General features: G+C 36.8%; 1 protein-coding gene across 12 annotated transcripts in view; it reads left to right on the forward strand.

Moving 5' to 3' along the window:
• Positions 1-274: 274 nt before the first annotated feature.
• LRRC49 (leucine rich repeat containing 49) overlaps positions 275-26334 on the forward strand; it is a 58336-nt gene continuing 32276 nt past the window's right edge. Inside the window, exons 1-9 of one of the 12 annotated variants that reach the window (XM_075100183.1) lie at positions 275-437; positions 1820-1882; positions 2417-2504; positions 3136-3333; positions 4883-4982; positions 5970-6173; positions 7746-7812; positions 17993-18136; positions 22011-22072. In XM_075100183.1, coding sequence (XP_074956284.1) covers positions 384-437; positions 1820-1882; positions 2417-2504; positions 3136-3333; positions 4883-4982; positions 5970-6173; positions 7746-7812; positions 17993-18136; positions 22011-22072 — 980 coding nt within the window. In that variant the 5' untranslated portion in view covers positions 275-383. Of the gene's footprint in view, positions 438-566; positions 823-1819; positions 1883-2416; positions 2505-3135; positions 3334-4882; positions 4983-5969; positions 6174-7745; positions 7813-17992; positions 18137-22010; positions 22073-25554; positions 25662-26334 lie in introns of those variants that run through there. The other 11 variants (XM_075100184.1, XM_075100189.1, XM_075100188.1 and 8 more) reach the window with 11 other exon arrangements.

Consider the following 26334-nt stretch of genomic DNA (forward strand, 5'->3'; position numbering starts at 1 on the left):
ACTCACCTGCATTTAGGAATCAGAAAAATACAATCATATGAGTGTCTTTTTACTACTGGGGGGGGGGAGGGGGAAGGCGGACAGCCGCGCACTTGCGGGGCCCCCTCCCGCGCCTCCACAAAGCCTATCCCCCGGCCCCCTACCTGCAGCCGCCTCACCAGGCAACAGGTGCTGAGCGTGGCTCCCGGAGGGGGCACTGGAGAGCAGCAGAACGGCCGCGTCACGCGCCCTCACTTCAGGACTTCCCTCAACTGCGCTGCCTCAGCTGGTGGGCGGGGCGCCAGCGGGGCTTGCCGGGAGCGGGCCGGAAGCGGCGGTTGCCCCGGTAACAGCGTAGCGATTTCCGACTGGGGCGGCGGCTGGCACGGAGGTAGCAGCGTTACATGGTGCCCAGCAAGTGCCGGCCCGCCAGGGGCCCTCGGGTCGCACCTGGCCCGGTAGGTGTTACCGGTGGGGGTAGCCGGGGGTATCCTTCTCCTCAGCCATCGGTGTACGGGTGTCGGTACGGGAGTGGTGGCGCGCCTTCGCTGCGCACCCGCCGAGCACCCGCCACCCCTCAGGAGGGCGGGTCCGGGCGTCGTCGTGTCTGAGGGCGCGGCCTCGCGGCGGCTCCGTGAGGCTGTGTGACCGTCCGTGCTGGGGCCGCGGGCGCGGAGGAGGTTGGGGGCCTTGCGCGGTAGGTGCTCCGCAGTTGGCGGAGTCCCCGAGGGCAGTCCCTTACTTCGCGGGGAGGCGGAGGCGGGAGAGGGGAGCGCAGTGTTCCCCGCGCCTGACAGGTGTGAGGAAGCGTCCTTCGCGGTATTGGTACGGAGAAGCGGCTGTGTAAGCCTTTGGGTTAAATATTTCTGTTAAGCGTTTTATTAAGAAAGTAGGTGCTATGTTTTGTTACCTAAATCCGATTAAAAGACCGGCACATCTTGCCTTTCAAAAAAAAACCCCTAATTTCTCATATTTAAACGTAAGCACTTTGACGTGCGGAAAGCGGACTCCACAATTTGTAAGATTGTAAAGTAAGTATGTTTATTCAGCGCTGGGCGGCACGGGGGTTAGTCCCACCAAAGTCGTGCGCACCCGCGTGATAGTTTGTCTTGGATTTATGCAGTAAAACATTACATATACATAAAATTTCCCAATACGCCTATACATACGCATGACCTTTCCCCGCTTCGTATTAAAATCAGCCCCAAAAAAGTTATTTCCATAAATCTTTCCCAGCTGAGCTTGCGCAGTGCCTCCTCGTGGTGGTCGTCGGGTGTCGTAAAGATGAAGGCTGCTAGCTCCTCTTCGTCACCGCTAGTAACCTTTTGGTTTTGCGCAGACTCAGTTATTTCTTGACACTTGTCCAAACTGCAAAGTCGGTTTTAGCTGGCTCTTGAGACAATTTTCTAACCTTATCAGGAATTTGTCCCTCGCAGGTGGATTCCAGGCCTCCTTGCTAATTATTTTACACAGTGGCTAGATAAGCGTTCTGCAACAATTAACTTTCAGCTGGATAAGCATTCAGCAATAGAACAGTTAACATTTGTTTTCCCCCTTTCAACCTTTTTCTTTCATAATGAGGATAATACTCCCATGATAGTCACATTTTCAGTGTATTTTTAAAACTAAAAACAGTGGGATTTTTTAAAACTAAAATTATTTCGTTCTTCTTAGCACTGTGACGTATTATTTGTCAAAGTTTGGCAAAATAGTTTTTCTTGCAGGTTTTGCTATTAAAGATATCTTTATTTTTTTTAAAAAAGAGTTATATTCAACTCTTTGTATTGATATGTGTTTTTGAAAAAAGTAACGTTCCATTTCTTTTTCTTCCAACTTGCAGGTTAATAATTGTGGTCTTCAGCTGGTTATCCAGACCTCATCACTAACAGATAAAAGCAAACCAGTAATTACCTTTTATTTAATAGCTATAGTAATTAATGCAGTTGTATGGTACAGCCAAATTTGTATGCTTTTAGATAGGAATTGCCTTTTCAGTAGCAATATGTTGACTTTTAATATAACATCTGATAGTCTTTTGGTAATTTTTTTCACCCTATTAAAGGTACATAAAGTAAAAACACAGGAATGTACTATAGCCTGCCGTAAACTTATATATACGATTTCTTACGCTTCCATCTGTACCTCTTTTCCTCCTGTGATAGTGGTGTTCCTTATAGGGTGGGTTTTTTTTCTTTATTTAGTCAACTGCAGATGAATGTGCTGGCAATTTCCATATTTTCATTTTGGTTTCCAACAGTGAAATTTTTCAGTTGTAGTATCTTAGTAGAATGAATATTCTTTTTATTGAAGCAATTTTTTTTAAAGCATTTGCAGAGTTTTCTGAGAACTGTGGTTGTTACTAAGGTTGTGTTTGTCTGTGTAAAGATGCTATTTACATTTGAAAACGCTAACATTTGTCTTAAATATTGTGTTACAGTTTGAATTCAGGATAAATAAAGAACAATCATCTTTCCACAATAGACTTCTGCAGCATGATCTGGAAAAAAACTATTCAGGAAGGCAAGGTGATATTCAGTAGGGTTTGTTTGTCTTTTGTATCTGTTTTTATTAACTGAACAGTAAAGAAAGACTGTATTATGATTAGAATATGTAAGAGTGACAGCTTTTCCTAATTGGCTACAGGAATTCAGTATAATTGCTGCTGCATCACATCCTGAAACCACTATTCTTCTACTGCCTAGTGCAGATGGCTTTTTTGATCACTTGTGTCCATGGAAGAGCATCCTTTCTTCTACCTACAAAGCCACAATCAACCAAGTGCTGTGCTGTACTGTACATTCCTTCAGAAGCCACACAATTCTCTCCTATAACATTTTATTGGATGTTTAACATTTCAGTGTATTTAGACAAAATTTGTCTTCATATCAGGGTTCCGAGTTAGAAACTGTTTTTCCTATTGTGCTTGTGTGTTTTTGGCTTTGAAAAGCACTTCTTGCCCCACTGCTGCTTGCCTGTCATATCAAAATAGTGATTGGTTAGAATAGGAGATCAGTTTAATTGTTATGGCAATTTTTTATTTATTCTGGTAAAAAATAAAGACCAACAGCTGTTCAGAATGGGTTGATTTTTAGGGATATTATGCAACTTATTAGGGAGTAAATTTAAGTCTGCAGCTTAGTTTTGTTTCCACCACAGGAGACCAAAGAGTATTAAGTCCTTTGGTGCATAATAAGCAGATATATCTTCCAGTACCATCCAGTCTGACGGAACTTTCTGGATTGGAATTGAAGCACAATACAGGTTCCTTGTCAGGATTTGGCGAGTCTTCTGTTCACATGCCTGTAAAATCCAGATCCCGACAAAGCAGCCACAGTGTTAGTTCACATGCTTCAGGTAACAGTGGAAACTTTTCTTGTTAGCCTTTTCTCTCTATTTTTTTTTTTAATATGGCTGTCTTACGGAGAAGTTATTACCTGTAAGATGTGCTGCTTCTGGCTGTCAGAATGTATGACAGAATGGCAAGTGTTGCCTGCTGTACCCTTCGGGTATTAAGAGAGGGTAATAGAACATTGTTGGGAAACCACAAGAAATCTTTTACAAAATATAATATCAGCTTTTAAATATAGGCTTATTATATACTTTTCTTTAACAAAAGAGCGGTAATAGGGATCTTTCACACATGTCTAAGAGGAGGACACCGAAGAAGAAAGTCACTGTACTACCATTGTGTCATGTTTCAGACCGATTTTTAAGTCTCTGATCTTAGATTTATTAGCTTAAAAACTTGAGATACAACCAATTTAAGATTTCTACAGCAATGTTACAGGTTATTTTTGGTCTCAATGATTTTTCTTCACAGTTTTTTTCACTTTGAAGGACACATAGAGAATGTTAGTTGTTATGCTGGTTTGTTGGAGTAGCTAGTGATAAAATGTTAGAGTAGCACTTAAAAGATTCTAAACTGAACAACAAATTGTTTAACTTTCACAGGTATCTCTTCTAATGGTGTATTTTAGGCAATGAAATAACAAGTAAAGCAATTAATATTTTTTTTATTGAAGAATTAATGTTTTTTCCATTAACATAATTGATTTATTTGAAAGAAGGAAAAAAAGGGGGCAAACAGGTGGAAGTTGAACCTATATTCTTGTGGTAGTATGCATGCATGATGATTTTGTGGTTGGGCTTGATGACCTTAAAGGTCTTTTCCAACCTAAATGATTCTATGATCTATTTTTGACCAATATTTTTCGATGGGTCATTTTCCAAATAAGTCAAAGCTCGCAGATCACATTTCTTAATTTATTTTGCAGGTGTTCTTAGTCGTCCTCCCTCTTCCCCCTTATATTAACAAAATGGGTAAAGATGGATAGCTTTGTAAATATGTTTTAAAGGGCTGCCTGTTTCTTTCTTGATAATGGAATTAAGTGTAATACCAATGATTACTAGGTATTGCATGCATTTACCTTTAAAAGACTTTGCATTTGTTTGTGGTTTAGTGAGACTGTTTCAATGTTTTGGTGCTTTAGATTCTAGTTCCATCAACATCTACTTGATCTGTGTCTTTAAATTAATCTTACGTTAGATTATATGTTCTTTAAGTTCAGATGCTGAAACTGTGAAAAAATTATAGGACATCATTGAGTAATTCTAATCAAAACAAAACCATCTACAAAATAGCTGTTTGCAACAAATTGCTGTTAAAAATCTCTCAGAAACCAAACAAATGGATGTACTTTGGAGAGAGGATGTAGAGAAATGTAGTAATAAAAAATGACAGGGAAAAAAACCGATGGAAGTACTGAATGGAGGCAAAATGCCCTTTCATGTACTGTGTGTCTCTTTACATCTAAGAAGAAAGAAAATTCTGCCTTTATTACCTGTAGTTAATGAAACGATTTTACAAAGTAGTTCATATATTCTTTGTACGATTTTCTGATAGATAACACAAATTTTGGGAGCAGTTCATCAGTAACACTTCCTGTATTGCAACGTACTGCTGAAGAAAAAATCCTGAACTCTGATCGACTTACCCTGGAAAGGTGAGAAGGTTATGGAGTAGACACGCCATAGTTGGTGACTCTTGTGTCTGATGATCTAAAGTGATGAGAATCCCGGTAATGCCTGCGGTCTGAGTGGTGGGTTTTGTGTTGTTGGTTTGTGTATGTGCGTTGTTGAAAGGACCCCTCCCTGAAAAATTCTGTGAATGTGAGTGTACTTGTGATGAATGTGTCTGTACAGGGGTCACATAAGGCAATTAGGGCTTTTCATTGTAAACTAAGGACCTAGCTTAGGAGTCAAATGCAAGGTCATGCAAGTAATCTATAGAAAAAGGCTGTCTCCATTAGTTCTAATCTGATGTGTTGATTGTAGTGTGGTCTTTTTGTTATTGTTTGTTCTTAACCGGGACACACACAAAAAAGTTTTATCTGAAAGACATTTAATTGTAACTTTTTTTTGTTGGGGGTGAAGTTCATGTAGTCTGGAAAGTTTTGTCAGGTCAGTAACACTCCTGGAATAATCCGAAAATAAGAATAACCATTTTCAGCATAATTTCCTGTATCTTTTACTTTACCACTTACTACTTAATGTATTTATATTGCAAATGTAAAGGTCTATAAACCAAAGGAAAATTGCGTAGACATAGAACACTTTTTGAAGTTTGATCTAAAGAGGCTGCTTATGTGGCATCTGATGAAAAAATTAAAAAACTGTCAGGCTGTGTCCGCTGAAATTTTAACATGGTCACAACATGAAACTTCCATGTAGTTTCCATGTAACAAGCAAATCTCTAAGAGGACAGGCTTTCAGAGGATTTTGGAAGCACTTCTGCTGTATTTTTGTGCTAATTTTTTTATAGTAAGGAGTTACTGCCTTATTTACAGAGTTTAATTAGCAAGCCAAATTACCTTAGTATTACCTTAATCAAGATAATATACTTTCCTCGGTTCAGTCAGAGTAGGTGAGTAGAAGGTGGATTACCAATTTGCTACTTATGTGCTTTTTGTTTTCTTTCTTTTCCATTCCAGGCAAAAACTGACAGTTTGCCCAGTTATCGATGGGGAAGATCATCTTCGCCTTTTGAATTTCCAGCACAACTTCATAACCCGGATCCAAAATATTTCTAATCTGCAGAATCTTGTTTTCTTAGATTTATATGATAATCAGATAGAGGAAATAAGTGGGCTTTCAACTCTGAGATCCTTAAGAGTCCTTTTGTTGGGAAAGAACAGGTAAGAATAATAAAACTAATTTAAAGCACTTCTTTATGGCGTAACAACTGTCATCTGTCATTGTTTCTGTTACAGAGTTTTCAGATTGTGATGTTGGCTGCAAGACCAGTGAGCTAGTCCCTGACGTTAGCTAAATGTTAGGGATCCCACTGAGGAAGCACACAGTTTTTGCTCATGTTCTTCAGAAACTCCCTTTTTATGTAAATTTTAGCAACCATTCTGAAGTGTTTTATGTGCTTCCATCTAATCTTCTGTTCTGACTGGCTATTAAATATGTGTTCCTAGGTTTGTGTGACTGGTGGAATCTCTTCTCACATCGTGTAAAGTATTCACTGATTCTTTATAAGCTTTAAAAAGTATTTCTGCCTCATGTATTTATTTGAGAAAAAAATTAGATGAATCATGGATTTTATTGCTTATTTATAGATTCTTTTCTGTTGGGAGATACAACTTGCTAGTTGTATTAACTTTCTAAAAATATATTTCAAATTTTCTAGCCTTTAATAAATTAATAGAAGTATCTGTGGGATTGCTCACACATCTAGGGTTGTGCTCTGGTTTAGTTCATTTCCTTATTTTCTTATATTTCCGAGTATATAAGAAGTATCCTTATATCTCCTAGTTCAGCCTGTATTCAAAACTAACAACTTTCAATAGTGCAGTATGTTACTAGAGCTTATAGCTTTTATACTAAAATGTCTTACCTGTAGAAATTAATTTTGTTTAAAGCAAAATGTTGGGGCATGGGTAGATAATTTTAAGGTGCTTTAAGGAATTATTTTCCAAACTGTAAGTACGTTGAGTGCTGTGTAGTTTCTTTGCCTAGAAGTGTGGTTTGGAGGTAGGTAGGACAAGACGTAGTCATAAATGATTACAAGTCAGCCACAGTTGCTAGCAACTTGTCTTCAGCTTGATCTATATGTGATCTTTGATTATTCTCAAAGCAAATGCATAATACACATGATGTTTAATATCATCAGCCAGTAGATGATACTGTTGAGTGTATAATAATCTAAGGTTGGAATCTGAGAAAATAGGACAGGACAGAAAAGTTTTAAGACAGTGAAGTTGTACAGAGAAGAAAGACTGCCAAATTGAGGGATCTATATTGTCTAGAAAGGGCCAGTGACTTTCAGGTTTTTTAATTATCTTTTATTTTTTATTCTTCTAACAAACTCTCAAAAGCCTGTCTCACTATAGTCTTTATTTAAGCTGGTTTGGAATTAGCTGTTTGCCAGTAGTAATGTTTTTTTATTAATTGGGTATCTGGATAGGTTGGTTGTTGACTTTGTTTTCTAGTGGTGCAAGTATTCCTTCCCTTTTCATCTTCCCAGAAGAGCCACGTACATACTGCTGCTATTGCATTACTGACAGTCAGCAAGGAAGGTGATAGTCCGAGGCATGCTCATTAATTTTTTTTTTTAATTTATTTACATGGTTCAGAACTTTGTTATTCTTCTGTTACTCATGATAGGCAGGCACAGATGGCTAAGTTCTTGTATTAGCTGGTAAATGAAAGATACTTGTTATCTAATATGAAAAATATTTTGTTTCATAATTGAAATTTTTCAGAATAAAGAAGATCTCAAATCTGGAGAACCTAAAAAATCTTGATGTTTTAGATCTTCATGGAAATCAGGTACAGTACAATAACTTGATCATTTATGTTTCTTGTGTAGACAACATGCACTTCCTGTCTCTTTTACCAAACTATTGCTTTTTGAAAGGGAACTGGTAGCAAATTTTGCAACTCTTGAGGTTACAGAAATAAATTAATTAATAAGAGGTGGCATGATGTTATTTTGGATCGTGGTATTAAGTCTCTTGTACTTTCAGCATTGTATTTTTGGAAAGTTAGTGATTAAAATGCGGAGTCAACTGAGTATGACTATACCACAGCTACTTACACTAGATTACTGGTCTGTAGGTGAGTGCTATTAAAGTAACACAGTCTTAGAAGTCATAGCAGAATTTAAGGTCCCACTGATAGTTGTGTTGTTTCTATTGATGGTGATCTTACAAAACAAGATCCCTTACATATCTGTAGGAGACTTAAATTTGTACAGGAAAAAGCAGAATGAGTCCAAGCTCTTGATTGATTCATGTGTCCGAATGGACTTAAATCACTTAATGTCTATTCAGTTTTCCCAGTTTGAGACCAAGCAGTCATTTCTGTTTCAAGTGGTGCATAAAGTTTTAGCTGTAGTACATGTAAGAGGAAGATTCTTGTTTAATATGTGTGTCAGAAGCAGCATGGAGTATTAAGGGCAGCCAAATATAGTAGTATTTTGTAAAATAAACTTAAAACACATGTAATACAAAATGTTCCATAATTGAGCTGTTTAAAACAACACATGGTTACTGTGACTATATAAGACCAATGTGTGAATTTTCTGGATTCCTGTTCTGACAGTTTTGACGTCTTACTGATTTCTCTGTGTGTTTGTTCTTTATTATACAATTGCTTGACAATGGGGAATGGGAATGCTTCTCTTTTTTTAAGGGTGGGAGGGAACAAGCTAGCACTATAATGAGTTATTGTTTTATGTGATAAGTTTGTGGCTTCTTTGAATAACATTAGTCCAGTAGCATGCATGTTGTACAGTGGCAGAGGCAGTATAGGGACAGATAACGACATCACCATTGGAGTCTTAGAGTGCCTGTGTTTAGAGATGGCTACGTGTTTGTATAGTTATAATCCTTTTCTTATTGCTCTTTTAATTTGGGGGTTTTTAAAAATGTTTTTGATAAAAATACTTGCAAACTAGCTGTGCTAGTCAGCGCACTTTTATAGCACAAGTGGAGGAATCACTGATGGAAATGAAACAGGTCATGCGCAACTCAAATTATTGTGAAGTATATATGATTTTTTTCCCTTTCTTAAATTTTTTTTTCCTTTAAGTGTCTGTACAACTCCTTTTATATTAATTACAACTTTATTAGGAGTTTTGGGCGTAGTGCCCAACTGGCTGCTGCTAGATCTGCTTCATAATAATAGGCCTACTTTGGTCCAGCGAACATAACAAATGATCCTGTATCAGGAGTTAAGTATTAAACCTCTGGAGCATAATAAGTGCTTTTGTTTTTCAGAAAGTTTCAATCATAAATGTACATGTGAAGGGCATAAATGTTATGAATTATTTTCTGCCTTTTTTTTTTTCTGTAGATGTAGTGTATTTTTCATGGAAGATGAGAAAAAGGCTATGAACTTCTCTTCCATTAATAAGTTATCTCTTCCTTTCCAGTTGAGATATGCACATTTTCATGTTCTTTTTTCCCTGCCTTTGAGGAATTTAGAATTTAAAACACCAAGCTGCCATGCGTATTAGTAGTTATTTTTGAAGGCATAAGGGAAGAAATGCTGAGTTTGAGCCATATCAGCTTAGTGTATTGGTGTCTTGTTCTGAAATCTGGGGTGTTTTTTGCTTATTTAATAATGAATAGGGGGGCTTTGTCTTTTAACTTTATTTAGATTTGTGGGATCTTTATTTATGGCAGTGTTCTAGTCTATCATAAATGGTGTTTCTTCCACATTGTAAATTTCTCAAGAACAGAGTTTAACCACAGAATTGGTTTTAGGAACTTCAAAATATATATTCCAGTCCGTAGCAATTTAAACAACAGATCAGTAGAATTAGAAATGAGGTGTTGGTATATAGTTCAAAATAGTGAATTCTGATCATTGTTCTGTTGATATAATGTCCTGTCTCTAACATATATTTTTTCTTTTAATTCAGTACAGATCAATTAGAATTAAGAATGCAGGAACAGAATATCCTGCTTGTCAGTTATAAGAGAAATAGTAGAAAAGAGGATTTGCTTTATCTTAATAAGCTCTTGATACATCTGTTTCCTTAGATTGCTTGTGGCATTATCCTGCACCCTGTTCTCACAGGAAAGTAAAAAAATGTACAATAAATCTAGTCAGTTTTATGATTTGGAACCAGTGATGGGCAGCAATTTTCCTTTATCAAGATGGTTCTTATTCAAGTAAAAGGTGTAACAGCACTTTTGTGGTGTGCATCACTTAGGTCTTCTTTTCTCATACCTAAAGAAAAATGTAATTCACTTCTGGTGTACAAAAGTGTCATTGACTGTATGTGCTGGGTGAATATGAGACTTCCTTTGGATATTGTTTTCCGTTGCTCACTTCCAATAACTGCCAAACAGGCTGTATAGGTTACTTAATGTTACCATCTTTTCAGTCATGCTCTGTTTCTTATGCTTACAGATATTTTTATATTTTTATGGTACTTTTGTTTTCATTTTACATTCAAAGTTTTGTTTCTTAAAGATGTGAGAAATTATTTAATGCTGTATACATGGGAAACATATTCTTGATCCAGCACAAAACTTTAAGGCTATTTTCTAGAAAAGACAGCTGTCCGTGCGGTATCATTTATATCTTATTGCCAGGAATATTTTCAGGATTTACTACTTATGATATTCTTGGGCCACAATGCAAAATTCATACTGTTAAAGGCACTACTCAGACTCAGGACACTTTGTTTTGCATTTATTTTCTGATTGTATTAGTTTAAAAATATGGTTTTGTGTTTTTTGAAAAAAATGTTTGTAACTATTACAAAAACCTGTCATTGTAGTTGAGTTAGTAGAAAGGGGTTTTGATGCTAAACTTTCCAGGAAGAAATAATAGATTCTTTCAAGAAAGCTGTTGATAAGCTAAAACTTGGATGTAAGTTTTGCCTGAAGGCTGGCTGCTCAGCGAGCAAATTGTTGCATAGACTGTAATTGGCCTAAAACAGGGGTGGCATGTAAGTCAGGTGCCTGGGTAAGAGGTGGGGCAGATAGTCCTGGAAACAATTTCCAAACATGTTACAGCAAGAAGGCAACCAGGAGTAGTCACCATTAATTTATGTAGGAAATGACATTTTACAACAAAATGACGAGTTCAGTGGATGAGTAGAGTGCAATGGATATTTTTTATCTTGAATTTAGAAAGGTATTTGACACTGTCAATAGAGATGTAATGGGAGACAAACTTAAATTAAATTAAATTTGGACTAGATAGGTGGACAGTAAGGTGAAATGAAAACTGGCTGGACTGCCAGGCTCAAAGGGTTATGATCAGGGACACAAAGTCTAGCTAGAGGCCAGTTGCTATCGTTGTACCCTAGAAGTTGATAATAGGTCAATGCTTTTTAACACCTTCTTTGACCTGCATTTACAACAATGCAGGAAATTGGACGGAGAGATGAGATGGTTGTGCTGCCATTCAACGGGACCTTGACAGGCTCGGGAGATGGGCTGAGAGAAATCCCATTAAATTCAAGAAGGGGAAATGTGAAGTCCTGCACCTAGGGAGGAATAACCAGTATGGGCTGGGCGCTCACCAGCTGAAAAGCAGCGTTGTATTGAAGGACGTGGGGAGCTCTGGTGGACGATAAGCTGGCCATGTGCCAGCAGTGTGCCTGTATGGCAAAGGTGGCCAGCAGCATCCAGGGCTGCATTAGGAAGAGTGTTGCCAGCAGGTTGTGGAAGGTGATTCTTTGGGGTCCCCAGTGCAAACCAGACATGAGCTTAGGGGAGTGAGTCCAGAAAAGAGGCAAAAAGGTGTTGAAGGGACTGGAGCATCTCTCATATGAGGACAGGCTGGGTGCACTGAGATTTGCTTTGCCTTGAGAAGGGGAGCCTTGGGGACAACTTATCGATGTATATAAATAGCTGATAGGAGGGTCTAAATAAGATGGAGCTAGACTTATATCAGTGATGTCCAGCAAAAGGACAAGAATTATTGAGCATAAACTGAAATACAGGAAACTATTCAAACTTAAGAAAAATGTTAGTGTTGGGGTGGATGAACACTGGAGAAGGTTGCCCAGACAGGTAGTGGTATCTCTATTCCCAGAGGTGTTCTAAACGTGACTGGACATGGTTCTGGGCTGCCTGCTGTAATTGACCATGCTTTGAGCAAGGGGGTTGGAAAGGATGAACTCCAGAGGTCCCTTCTGACCTCAATTGATGCTCTGATTCTCTGGCGAGGGTCACTTTAGATTAAATTAACTGTCTCTTTTTTCTTTTTTTTCCTCCTCCTATTTTCCATTTTTAGTGGAAAAGAAGAATCACTCTGAGGATACTAGTAAAGCGACAATTTTTTGTTGCAAAAATATCTCCTTCAAAGCCATTAAAAAACCTCTTTATTGGAGGAATGTGGCAGTTCATTGGGTTGTAGTGCACTGAATCAAGATCATAAAATCACAGAATGGTTTAGGTTGGAAGGGACCTTTAGAGGTGACCTAGTCCAACCCCCCTGTAGTGAGCAGGGACATCTTCAACTAGATCAGGCTGCTCAGAGCCCCGTCCAACCTGACCTTGAATGTTTCTAGGGATGGGGCCTCCACAACCTCTCTGGGCAACCTGTGCCAGTGTTTCACCACCCTGATAGTAAAATATTTTTCCTTAAGATCCTACTACAGTACTCACTGAATGGCACTCTGTAGTTGGGGGTAGGATAGGAGTGTTCCTGTGGTTTTGATGTTCATAAATCCCACATTTCATGAAATTATAAATTGAATCTGTTGGTGTTTAGAGCACTTTCTGTGCAGTTTGTACTGATTGCTTCTATTCATCAGTTCTGTTACTGCTTGATGGTAAAGGTTGATCACAAGTGGCTTTATAGAGTATTTTGGTGATTTATTTGTTGAAAAATAAGACAGTTGAACTTCAAGCTTGTTGATTTGTCTGTTTATTTTTATAGTGTCATCCTCTGTGGTTCATATTTTTATATGTATTAGAACAGTAATATATTGTGTAGCTTTTTTATTCTTTGTATTAATGTGTATAGCAGCTCTGTTTTGACTGGGGGCTTTTCCTTTTGAAGTTGCCATGTCTTAGTTAATAGAAGATGAGGACACATAATTTGTTTTGTAGTAAAGACAGTTCTATTAAATGGAGAATATCTGGTGAGCAGTCTTCAACCTTCACAGTAGCGGATTAGCTGAATATTTGCTGCTTGCCTACAGTTTACTTGAGATACCAGTTAACTTGCATTCAGTGATTCTGGTATCGCTAGCCGGACAGTTCCTCTGTAGCCGGACAGTTCCTCTGTAGCCGGACAGTTCCTCTGTAGCCGGACAGTTCCTCTGTAGCCGGACAGTTCCTCTGTAGCCGGACAGTTCCTCTGTAGCCGGACAGTTCCTCTGTAGCCGGACAGTTCCTCTGTAGCCGGACAGTTCCTGATGGTGGTTTCACATGTTTGTTAGACTTGAATAGATGAGAAGTAAAATGTTGCTATTTAAATGATATTGTCTAGCAACAATAATATAATTACTATAATATACTGTAGCAATTTATATTCCATAGTATTATTACTACTTCTGAGTTATGATACAGAACAGAGTTTTTCCATAGTCTTTGTTTTTATGGTGTGGCTTCTCTGCTGTCATTAAATAAACCCCATAAAATTCAATGTAGAAGGTTATAGCAAAATCCAGTAAATCTTCCTGATGCCTTTTGGCAAGTCATTTTACCAGATTAACTCTTTAGTGAATGTGATATTCCTTAATTCTTTCTGAGGGCATTTAAAGTGCTTCCATATCTGGCAAGAAAAAAGTACTATTCTTTTAACTACCATTTTTTTTCTTTATGGTTTGTTTATATTATAGGATGTATTTACAATAAAATAGTAGAATATCTTACGTGTAATATCCATTACACAAGATCTGAACAAATAGTTCTTACTCTTTCTTCAGTAGCTTTTATTCTGAAGTGAATTTCCAAATGTGTATATAATGTGTATGTGTATATGTGAATACAGTGAGTACTGAAGCAGAGGACTGTTTTAAGGTGCTTGCAATATTTTTTTTTTTGGTGCTGAAATCTATCGTTAATATGCACAGTATCTCTTACATTACCTGTGATCCTAGAGGATCATTGAACAATTAAATCGTGTGGACAAGTTATATTAAAAGGATTTGAAATGCATTAGACTAATAAAAAATGTTAACTCATTACATGCAGTAGTCCTACATAAGGCAAGAAATCTCAGCAGTCACTCTCAATAGATGCAGGGTATAAATATTCAAATCAGTTATGGCAAGAATATCGGTAGTATTAATCTTATTTTTCAACAATAGTGCTAGAGCCTAGCTAGAAACTATTTTTTTTTGTTAACGTTCATGGAGTAGTAGCAGTTAAGAGCAAAGCTAGATTCCTGTTTCAGTCTTAGTCCCTTCCTCCCTTGCACTTCGTGTGTAAATCGGTCGCATAGATGTAATGCAGATTGTGAAACTTGTAAGACTGGAATGTTTCTGAGAGGTTGGAGTTGAGGAGAAACAGGAGGAGGAGAACTTCATTATTGTTTGCTTTGGGAAAATATTTTTGTATATTTGGGTGCTGGGTTTTCTGGATGACGTGGTCTGGTCTGAACTTTAAGACTTCTCATGCTGAAGTGAGAAAAGTACTGGGAACTGGATGTGCTTTAGAGCATTGAGGTATAGCATTCCATAATGCTTAATGATAAACCTTGTATGATTACTTTTTTTTCCAAATCAAGTTTTTAAATCATCACTAAAAGAAAAAGTCTTCCTGTAATAAACATCCAAAAATCTGAAATAAGGTTTTAAAAAAAAAAAACCATCAACATAATGCCTAGTGAAATATTGCACTCAATGCCTACGCTTTACAAAAAGTACAAAATGTGAATGCACTTGTCATATTACTATTCTCTGCCTGTCTTCCTACATGGTTTAGTAAGGCTCTTGATTTTACTATTGCCCAGTAAAAAGTTCTAAGAAAATACAGCATCTTAACAACATTCAAGTAAATTTTTATGCAGAGACTTTGTTTCTGTGGTTATTAACATGCTAATATGGACATATAATATTGCATCATTCAGAGACCCTGCACATGATTGCATGCATGGTATATTTACTGCACTACAACTTACATTTAATTTTGAACTAAACATTTAATTTCTAAATAGGGTGCTTCCAAGCACTCTGAATAGTCTATGGAGAGAATGTTGATTGCTGGCTTAATCTTCACTGTCAAGGTAAATAGTATAGATTGTATAAGTTCTGTTAAATCTCTTTAAAACTTTTTTTTAGATAGGCTTAAAATGGACTTTACTCTGTCTTCCAGTGAACTAATGCATTAAAGTTGAGTCAGGTTGAACTTGAATTTCATTCTAACTTTCAGAATGAAATTTATTCTATGATGCTTTAAATTTTAAAAAGTTATTAGAGTTGTTTTTTTTTGTGTTCTGTTTAATTCTGTGAATCATTTTCCTTGCCAAAAGTTCAAGGATAGTAAGTAAAAGGAAAAAAAATGCAATTTGATATTTCAGGCACGGAATTATTTTTCAGTAATCTCCAAAATGTGTGTTAAAAGGTGCAACTTCTGTGCAGTGACTCATCAATAATTAATGTGGTGCATAACAACCTTTTGTGAAAGAAATCTATTTCATAGCTAAGTATTCAAACATACTATTCTATTTTTTTGTTTGCTTGTATTTTTGTTCAGTATCTACAAGTAAAGCCTTTGACTTATGTATTTGAAAAAGCGACTAAACGGTTAATAATAATTATTCTTTATCATTAATAGAAATAGTAATAGATATAACTTCTTTTTAGTAAAAGAAATATTATTTCAATGCTCTAAAAGAGGGGATAATGGCTTGTTATCTTCTGCACCTAGTAGTACATACTAAAAGCTGGTAGATCTTCATGCATGTGTGCATAACTGAAACAGAGAAAATTCAGAGTTAATTGTAAAACTTAGCGAAGTCATAAAGAGTATCTCTATACATTGTTAATGAAATCATTATCTCTGTGGTAGCAGTGAAATGCCAATATTAATATTCTACGCTGTGGCATGCTGTAATTCTAGCTAAGCAGACATCTGCAGAAGTCTGTGCTTTTCTTGCTAACCATCTGCTCTTGGCTTTGCTTTTGTCTAAATGGTATTTTCTGTACCTTTTGCTGTAATATTTTTGTATCCTGATAATTGTTATTTTCTGTATAGAATACACATAAATAGACAATGCATAATTGTTTAATTAGCAGTTGAATCAAAAGTTAAAGGTGTTTAATTTTGGTTTTGCTATCTATTTTTGTATGCTTTTTAATGGAAAAATTGCTGAAAACTTTTTATAGCAGCATATTGAAGTGACATGTCATAGACTTATAGATATGCGTACATATATGTGTACTTACATGTGTATGTATAGGAAGATTACCAACAACATTGCGTGTTCTGAAACTGTTAAATAACAGTTACCTTACCTCTTCTCCCATTCCGGGAGCTGCTAGATGGTTTCTGGAAATTGGCATTGCCAGATTTGTACTGGTCTAAAGCATCAGCAAGTTCATTACCACCGGGAAGGTGTGTGACACCAGTCGCTATCATGCTTGTCTGCATCTAATTGCTGTTGGCCGCTTTAAGGAGGAGTAGCATGCCTGAGTAGAGGGTATTGAAGGGAGCTTACAGTGGTCTAGCAGATGATCTTACCTACTGAAAGGGAATTCATTTTACTCGTTAGTATCTTTGTGCAGTGTATCCTTGGATGCACTGCTGCACGTTGTGGAAGACTGAAGTCTTTTCCATGGGAAAAGTTGTTGCCTTCTTTCTGCCATATAGCATGGGTTTCAGGAGTAATATGATAGCAATATCCCCCTGTGCAGCAGCAATACTTCATCTTCTCCATGATACGTTGATGTATGCAGGTCTTGCCTAAATGCCTGATGGATGCTGGAGGACAGATCCCAGACCACTGTGAGAAATAAATATCTGGATGGAGATCCTTGAGTAGATCACTCTGAGAAATACCAACAACAGAAAATGAACCCAGATAGTGTCAACAGAGCAATAATTAATACTTTTGTAAAACACGATTGCATTTCTAGAAGCAAAAATAAAATTAAGGGGCAGTAGCTATTATTACTCTTTGGATAGGGTAGGAATTACAAAAACAAACCTTCGGCAGCTGCCTGTTTACTGTAGTTTAGTCTCTTGTTTTGATCCCTCCATTTTGCAATCACAGGAAGGCACAAGTTGCTGAAGGAATGCTGGGGACTGTCAAGCAAATGTGCTGTGTATCCAGGCTAAGGATGCTGCTGCTTTTTTTTCCCTAACTTTTGAGTATGTCTTACTGATTCTAGCAATTATCTGCTCGTAAAACTTCCTTACAAGTTCCAGTTTCAGAATAATTGCTTTCTTCTCTAGAGGGCTGTGGCTTCTCCTTGCCCTGACTCACAGCAGGTTCCTGTGCTCATAACCTGCTGGAAAGTCTGTCTGTGGAGGTCCTGTAGATAGAGCTATGAATGCTGCTACTGCTTTTAAAGAGGCATGAAGAGAAATTGGTGTAGAGTTCTGTGATGGTAGGGAGATATGATGCTGCATATTCATGTAGCATAGGTACCAGGAGATCTGGATGTGTGTTTTAGCATGTTTGCAGCCAAATTAAGGATCAACCACGCACAAAATTTCCCCATTTTGGCATACCATGATATCATCAGTGTTACCTTAGTTTTATGGTGTCTTTGAGGTTGGTGCTACAGAACAGCACAGCTGAAGTAACTGAATTTCTCATGGTAAGGAAGGAAGAATTGACTGATTTTACTGCAGTATGACTAGAAAAATATTAGTGAGGTGAATACTAGTACTTAATCTGTAGCAGATTGTAGCTTGTTTTCAGTAATCTATGACATGGTTATGATGGTTTAGAAAAATACACAAGCAGCTCACTATTGTATGAAGTTGGTTGTTCATGTATACTTTTAAAAAAGTATGCATGACATATATCTATTGTATATCTATATAAAACAGTATGCATGTTTATAATTATACTTCTTTCACAGATTACTAAAATAGAAAACATCAGTCATTTGAGTGAACTGAGAGTGTTAAACGTTGCCAGAAACCTACTAACCATTGTAGAAAACCTTAATGGACTGGATTCGCTCACAGAGCTCAACCTTCGTCATAATCAAGTCTCCGCTATAGTAAGGAACAGAACTCTTGTCTTCTTCTCTTTTCTTCTTTTGTTTTTTAACAAAATGCACTATTACAGTAACTTGTTTAAACCATATCAGCATTTCAGATCTGTAAAATATGGTGGTTTCCCGTATTGTGTTGCTTATGTTGTTCTGCTGTGGTACCTACTTTTACAACATAAAGATGAAACAAGCATCAGCAATTTATTTTTGTTATTTTGTTTAAATATGATCATTTGTAGTGATTCAAGTCTTGATAGCTCATATGGTCCTTGGGGGAAGGAGGGGGCGAAGATTCTGAAGAAGCTCTGTGGTTCTAACATATTTAGATTTCGCTTCTTTTCTTCCATACAAGTTTGTGTCCTAGAAACAAATCCTCTCTCAATTTCTGTAGCTAAGCATCCAGACCATCTTAAATTTCATCTCCTTACAAATATTTCTGGGGCAAATGCAGAGACAATAGGTATTGATCTTAAAAGCAGAATTTCCCAATTGAAGCTTTAGGCTAGCATTTTAAGTCTTTATGTTCTAAAATATAAAGCTTTTCATTTTGCAATTTGAGTTGTAGTTCAGGAGTGGCAAGTAGATTATTTGAACAAGCCCTTCTTAAAATAATACAGTAAGCCTACTTAAATAGCTATATTTTTCTGGCCCTCATCATGCCTTTAGTTCTTGGTCTCCTGATGCTGCTGAGCCTTTCCTTTCTTGAATTTCTGCAACTTGCCATGTAATAACTGTTTTTACACTTCAAAAATAAGAAATTTCTGCTCATTGCTGAATCTGTTACTGTACCTTCCCCCAACATCAGTTATGTTACCTAGAATTCTCTTCCTTGGTTGTAGTTACTGCCTTTTCACACATTTCAGGTGTAGCTTGTACTTTCTCCTTGCTTCCTGTTGTCACAAATGGAGAGTCAACATGAAATTTAAATTTGTGAGTTACAGGCTTGGATTCTGTACTATATCTCAATGTTTTAGTCTTTCCTGGCCAGAGTCAGTGTTGCAGAAGATGACATTCTGTTCAGGGAAGTACTTAATTTTGTCTAATTGTTTTGGGGGGTGTGTGTGGTTTTTTTTTTTACCTGGTTAAATTCTAATGGAGTGGTGTGTTGTGTGTGTATGTGGTTTTTTGTTTTTAATTGGTTGGTGATCTTAGCAAGTATGACACTAACTCTCCTTCCTCTAGCGAAGGACTCTTAAATTGTATGAAGTCAAGTCTTGGACAAGTCATACTGCCTGAAATCTAAAGTAAATATATGTCTTTCCTTCAATAAAATATCTTAGTTATTTTAATGACAGGTGTTTTCTTTGTGTGCATCAATGTACATGTATTACTTTATTTAAATTTGCTTTATTTTGAAAAAAAAAAGCTGCACTATGTATTGACATTCAGAATCTGCTGCAATATGAAATTACTGAAAATCTAGAAACATAGAAACAAAGATATCATTTTATGGAAAGAATATCCAAGATACTGAGTTGTTGCTTGAGTACTTGAGGAGTTGAGGGAGGGGATTTAGGTGTGTTTCCTTTAAAATGAGGTTTAGGGTTTTTTTTATGCTTGACTGTGAAGGGTGGTATGTGTGTCATTTTCATCATGATGTAGTTATGATGTAGCACCTAACTGCAAAATTATCACTCTAAGTTCATTAACAGAATTTGGTTTTGGTGTTTTACTTAGTTAATATGACAACGCTATCATTATGAATCAAGCGTTGTAAACTGGATTATTCGTTTACATGAAAGAATCTAACCTCAATTTAGAAAAGTTTGCCCTTCCGAAATCATGACATCGTGCTCTGTGTTATTCTTGTGTAGGGGAGATGATATATCCTCATTTGTCAAACAAAATGTGGTTCCATACTGAACTGCATACCCACTGCAGTTAACTGTATTGAATAATTCAAGTTATCCAACTAGATTATAGTTTGTTTGAGCAATTAAACATATAATCATCTCTTATAATCCACTGGCCTTAAATTAGCAATTTTGGGACCATTTCTTGTCTTCGAGATACTCGTTAGAGACTGGAAATACTTGAATCACAAGTAGTTATTGTTGTAAGAATAAACCGTAGTTTGTCCAAAACTGCAGGATTTCAAAATGCAGTCCTGAGGTTTGGTTTATAGCAGAATATCATCTTATAGGATTGGAAGGGTCTTCAAGAAGTCTGACTATTCCAAAGAATAGCAGACAGAATAAATGGTTACAGTGTGTCTGGTATGGCATTAAAATTACGAATCTCTACATACCATGAATTATGGAATGTCTACTTACTTTCCATCCAGTTGTGAATTAGGGTCCACTGTTAGGAAGATGAACTACATTTTTGTTTAAAGGACAGACCTGCTTGATTGCTTTGAGGTATTAAAGGCTCAGAATTTTGGTTTGTCATCTGCAGCTTGACCTTAGTCTTGAAGGACGACTGGTCAAGGTGTTCACCATCTTTTCCCAAAAGAACTCCTGCCCTTTATGTCCACTGCCCTGTGTGACTTTTTGTCAAAACTGATGTACCTTAAGGCTTTTTTTTTTAACCTACTTAAGGTGTTTGCTGTCACACCAGTGAGACTTGCAACATATTTTACATGACAGCAAAATATTATGCTAGTTATGGAAACTTGTTTTCAGGGGAAATTCTCCAAAGCAAAATTCTTTGATCAGTTAAAATCTTTGCTGCTTAAGAACTACTGTGCACATCCCTATAATGCCTGTCTTCATGTGTATGTCCACCTGTATCGTATGTGCCCACCCCTTTAAGCGTCAACACTAAGTAGCCCTAGGGACAGAGGGGATGTGCAGATGTAATTCTGTTGTGAACTCAATCTTTCCGTGGTCTGATCTAGGATGGTTCAGAACAGCTCTGAATGAGGAGTTTTGCAACTGCAGACCTCAGCTAATAAACTCTGCTTATTATATACCGAGCTATGACTTTCAGCAATGCTTGTTAGCTCATGTTTAGTGTTTCATTAATAGTAGCTACATGGTTTGTTTAGAGCTACTTTGTGTTCACCCGTTTAGATAGACAGAGCTATTTCTGTTTCTGCAATGCTGTGCAGACATGTCACAAATCAGTTGGAGGGAAGAAGCACTGTAGATTTGATTTTTGTGGCTAAAATCAAAGGTAGTGAGCCCTGGATGCTTCCCTGTGCTGTAAGTAACAGGTCTGTGTCCACTGGTTGCAAGTTGGAGTATGTTCCTTAGTAGCATAAGAAGATGCAGACTTATAACTTAAGGGCTAAGTGTGCAGTTGGAATGGTATATGAACCACTGCAGACTGTGCTGTCTGCAATTATGGACTTATATTTCATATATGAAGATTGATCGTACTTGATATATTTGAGCTATTTGCTATTTAGAACTTTTCTGCAAAGGTCTTTAGTGGCATATAATAAACTCAAAATTTATAATGAGGAATGAGTAATTGTAACTGTAAAGGTAAGAGTCCTTCAGATCACTCTCTGGCAGAAAAGCCACTGCTGTTTGGAAGTGCTAAGTGCACTGCTGTTCTGTACTTCAAAAACCTTATTTCAGCATGGTCACAAAATGAACATTTTTTACAGTGTGTTTATTCTGCAGCTTAAATGCTGAGACAGCACCTTGGCTTATTTCCCAAAAGCCCGTTCAGAAACTGGCAGCAGCCTTATCCTCTTTTCTTTAACATCATTTGCTTTGCAAGTGATGCAGCTTGTTCTGCAGCATGGATATCTGCACTGAAATGCTCCCTTGCAGTCTGCACTAGGGAGAAATGGAGCTACAAGTTCATCAGAAGTAAATGCTGCAGCAAGGTTATAGTGTGTAGAAATGAAAGTATTTCATCAGGCAAAGCAGAGAGATTCAAAAGCTACTTTGAGCTATTGAATTTATGCCTCTATCTTTCCTTCTAGAAAGATGTGGATACTTTGCCCCGTCTCCAACGTCTCTTCCTCAGCTTCAACAATATATCTAGGTAAGGGAAATAGCAGTTTGCTTCCTGTCAGTAATTTGAAGTATCCTATTGGAGCTGTATCTCATTAAAATTTAAATTCAAACACTATGAGTGCAAATACTTCCCCCCCCCAATGTATCGGGTAGCATAATCAATCCATTGTGTATTTTCTACTTTAAACATAAGAATTCTTGAAACCCTTTGCATTTAAATGTAGTTGTACTATTAGTATTTGAAGGAACTTATTTTTTTTAATTTAAAGATTTTACTGTTTGCAATGATAATGAAAATATAAAATAGTCTTGTAAATATGTTTTACTGTTAAACTAAATATCCGTTAAAGCAACATTACACAATGTACATACTATATTTAACATTCCGTCACTGTATTTATGGAGTTACACAAACTGCTGAGTTGGATTCTGTTTACGATTATTAGATTATTTCATGCTTGTATTTTACTTGTCCATATATTAATAAAATCTGAAAGGCATATTCTTGGTTATTTCTCTTTCAAACCAGATGGCAGAAGCAGCATAGCTCAACTTTCAAAGCAGGGTTTCTATAGTTTCAAGTAATTAAGTGCATTTTGTTATAGAGATATGTCTTCTATGCTTTTTCATATTCATATATTTTTACTGCATTTATACTAGGGTCAATACTTAAAAAAATATGCCTGCATTATCTGCAGTTTGGTATGTCTTTTTTTAAAATCCCTTAATCACCACCAGCCTTCTTTGTTTAGAATCAAATAATTTTATGTGGGATAGGGGGAAGATTCTTCATGTTCTAATTACTGGAAATACTGTGCTATTCTTATGGTATCTACTTTCTCTGTAAAATGTTATACTTAATATGAGCTGTTATTGTAATAGCTGTTCGAACATTTTAAGTTGACCTGCATTATGTTTTTTGCAGACAGCTCCAACCTACTTGTCTGTTGTTCCTAAGGCTCTTAAAGGAACAATGCAGTAGATCTCCTTCAATACTCGTGGGTGTTAAGCATTTAAAAAAAAGCAGAGCTGAACTGCAGGAATCTTTAATATGCCCTTTGCTTAACTAATCTGCTAGAGAGGGGCTTAGCATTTTGCTTCTCTTGAATAATTTCCAGAACTGAAACATACCTTTTGCTTCTGTTTTTTCTAAAAAAATGTCTTGGCTTAAGCAAGAACAATGAGGGGACTGCAGTAGCTGGTTCCCTTGCCATCAGGGAGCATCACTGCAGTCAGTAGAATTTCTGTATCTCTTTATATACTTGGTATATTTTGTGTAGCTTTCTAACTCCTTTCTCATGTTGTTTTATGCAAATTCATGTTATTTTAGTGTTTGAAGAAGGAAAGATGCTTCAGTTTTTCTGTGAGGTTTTTCAAATAGATTTCTCAAACTTAATGTAATCGGTAGCTTGCTTCTTGGTATTTTATTATGATTGTTGTCATTCTTTTGTTGGGACTTCAGTGGAACTACTATTAGATCTAGTCTTGTAAGCTAGAGATACTTATTTAGAACATTCATGCAAATATATAATTTGGTTTTAATTTGTAGTTGGAATAGGTATGAAAATAAAATCTTAATGTCAAATGAAAGACATAGCTCTTCTATAAATTTTGTGTATGTATGTGGGTAGGTAGGTGGATGGATCAGTTTAACTCTTTATTTACCAGACATTATTTTTTTTAAAAAATTATTTTTATGATCACATTTGGCTTGAGTTTTTGAAATAACAACTTTCTATTGCATATAGCAGTTTTGAAGGCTGAAGAACCCCATTAACTCCTGATTTTGAGTTACGTAGTAGATATGTCTTCTAACAGGAAAATTATTAAAAACAAAAATATATTTTTGACCATCTGTGTTCTGATACTTGGCTTGATACTGTTTGAGCTGTCTGAAGCAGTTATGTGCAGCCATAATACTAATTAATTGCTGTGCTACATCTGAATATTCCTACACTCCTTACAAATGATTTTGTGTGGTTTTGACTCACTCACCTGGGTTTACCGTGTGCCATATGGTCATTCTAAAAATTATTTTTCCTAGAAACAGCTGTGTTTATACAACTGACTCTTCTTTTAGACAATCAAATTGATACACGGATATTCTAATTCATTTATAGGTGCATAGATAAAACCTGAAAATGGAAACAAACCACAAAGTATATTGCCAAAACCTGGATTTACTTATGTTACAGGTTCATTAAAATATTTTACTAGTGATCATTAAAAAAGGTAGCATTTTTGAGGCAATGCTCCCACAGAAACAAAAGTAGTCCAACTTCTGGCTTCATCCAAAAAAAATTTAGCAGTTACAAGCTGAAGGCATTCATACCTGATAGCTGAAGGTAATACATATCTCCAGAACTAGTTCTAAAGAAGGGGGAAAAATCCTATTTTGAATTTGTCATGTAGTACTGGGAAGACGTTACAGAAACTGCTCTTCAGGAATGATAACGCCACTGAGATTCAGAAAGAGGGTTATTGCTCATATTTCAAAATGTGAAACCAGAGAAGACTATTTTTTAATCTTGGAAACAAAATACATATTTTCACTGTTACACCACTGTCCAGGTCAGTGCTATGTTGGCTTTTTCATTTAGTAAGTGCATGTTGTCTAGCCATATGGAAAAAATCAGAGACAAGCTCAAAGGGCATATAATTGTTTTTCTTCATTTGGTTGCTGAATTGGAAACCTGAGAGAAGGAATGTTCATAGCCTAATAAAAACAAGAAAGTATATTTTTTTTCTTAGCAGAATGAAAAGTTATAAATACATTGTAAAATACTCGAACAAAATCAGTAGAAGGGGAATGAATGGTTGACTGTGGTAACATCTGTTTTCATTAGTAATTTAGTGGTTAGAAACCTGGGAAAATCCAAGCTTGGGTGTATGTTGCCCCCTCTCTCCTCCAGAGCTTTTTACCCCTTATGGAACACGCTTTTAAAAAGTCATTGATGCAAATGCATAGAGAAGGAACAACTTTCTTCCTAAGCGACTAGGCTGTAACAGAGGACAAGTATTCCTGCGTACTCTTCTTGCCTGTTAAATGTGAATGTGTATCACTAGGGGAGGTTGAGCTTACACCACTCCAGAATACCCTGCTGCTTAGTAATCGTCATGGTCTCGTATGAAGCAGGAAAAGTGGGTTTGCATCCCCAGACAGGAGAATTGGATGCAGGACTCTGAGCATGCACACAAGATGTAAAACTCATCTATTCTGAAAAGATTTCCAGAAAATGTTTTTTTTTGTGATTTAGCCCAAATTCACAACTTGTTTCTGTGTTGCTGGAACTACCATTTTAGCAAAGGTAAAGTCATCTAGGAAGAAAGACAGGGAAGGAGAGGTAGTTGCTGTAGTTTGGTGGGACTCCTGCAGGAGAAGGTCTTTTGGAAAGGCAAGCAGATATTCTGCCCAGGAAGATCGACTGAGGCAGTCTGAAAATCCACAGCTGCTTTGTATTTCATGAGCAGGTTAAGACTCCTTTGTGGTGAACAGAGGCTAGAGAAAGCATTGAGATGTGGTCTCTGATTCCCATGGGTGGTCACCACTTGGCTCTGTCACAGCAGTCTGCGTGCTGGGAAGCAGACAGAAGCTTGGTTGTAAAGCATGCGGTCTGGTAAGCGTCTTACATTAAAGCTTTGCTTGGCTTAGGATTTGGATGCCAGTGTGACAATTACAATATATTAAGTTTTCTACATGGAATTTCTGAAGCTCTATTTTTTGTATTTGTATACAAATATGTGAAAACACAGCTATTTTGCACTACTGTTTTGGTCTAAAGTTGAGCTGCTAATAGGGCAGCTAAAAGCAGGATAAAGCTAGCCACATCCGTGTTAGCTCCAGAATGAATGTTCTGGTATACTGAAGCACTGAGAATTTCAAGGCACAGTAGTATGTATAAGTGGAAGGTCTTGAAAACACTAGCAAATTTTCAACTTCTCTGCCATATCCTGAAGAGATTGGTTTTATTTAAAATCTGTAAATCATATATAATGGCAGAAGTACTGCTTGGTTAAATGGTTAGGGATGTGCTTGGAGTAAATATATTTAATGCTTTTAATACATTTACATTATTTGAAACTAATTTTGAGGACCAGAAAACTTTTGTATTTGTCAAGCAAAATCTATTCTAGCCCAATGGAAATTAAGTTATCTTTTCTTATTCTAACATGTTCATAGGTTTGCTTTACTAACTTCTCTGTCATTTAGGAAGATCATCTTTTATCTTCAGGACATATTGAGTATGTATTTTAGGTAATATGTGACCCTGATGTTCCAAAAATGTGGTT

The sequence above is a fragment of the Phalacrocorax aristotelis genome, chromosome 7 (assembly GCF_949628215.1).
Source record: "Phalacrocorax aristotelis chromosome 7, bGulAri2.1, whole genome shotgun sequence".
Classification (NCBI taxonomy): Eukaryota; Metazoa; Chordata; class Aves; order Suliformes; family Phalacrocoracidae; genus Phalacrocorax; species Phalacrocorax aristotelis.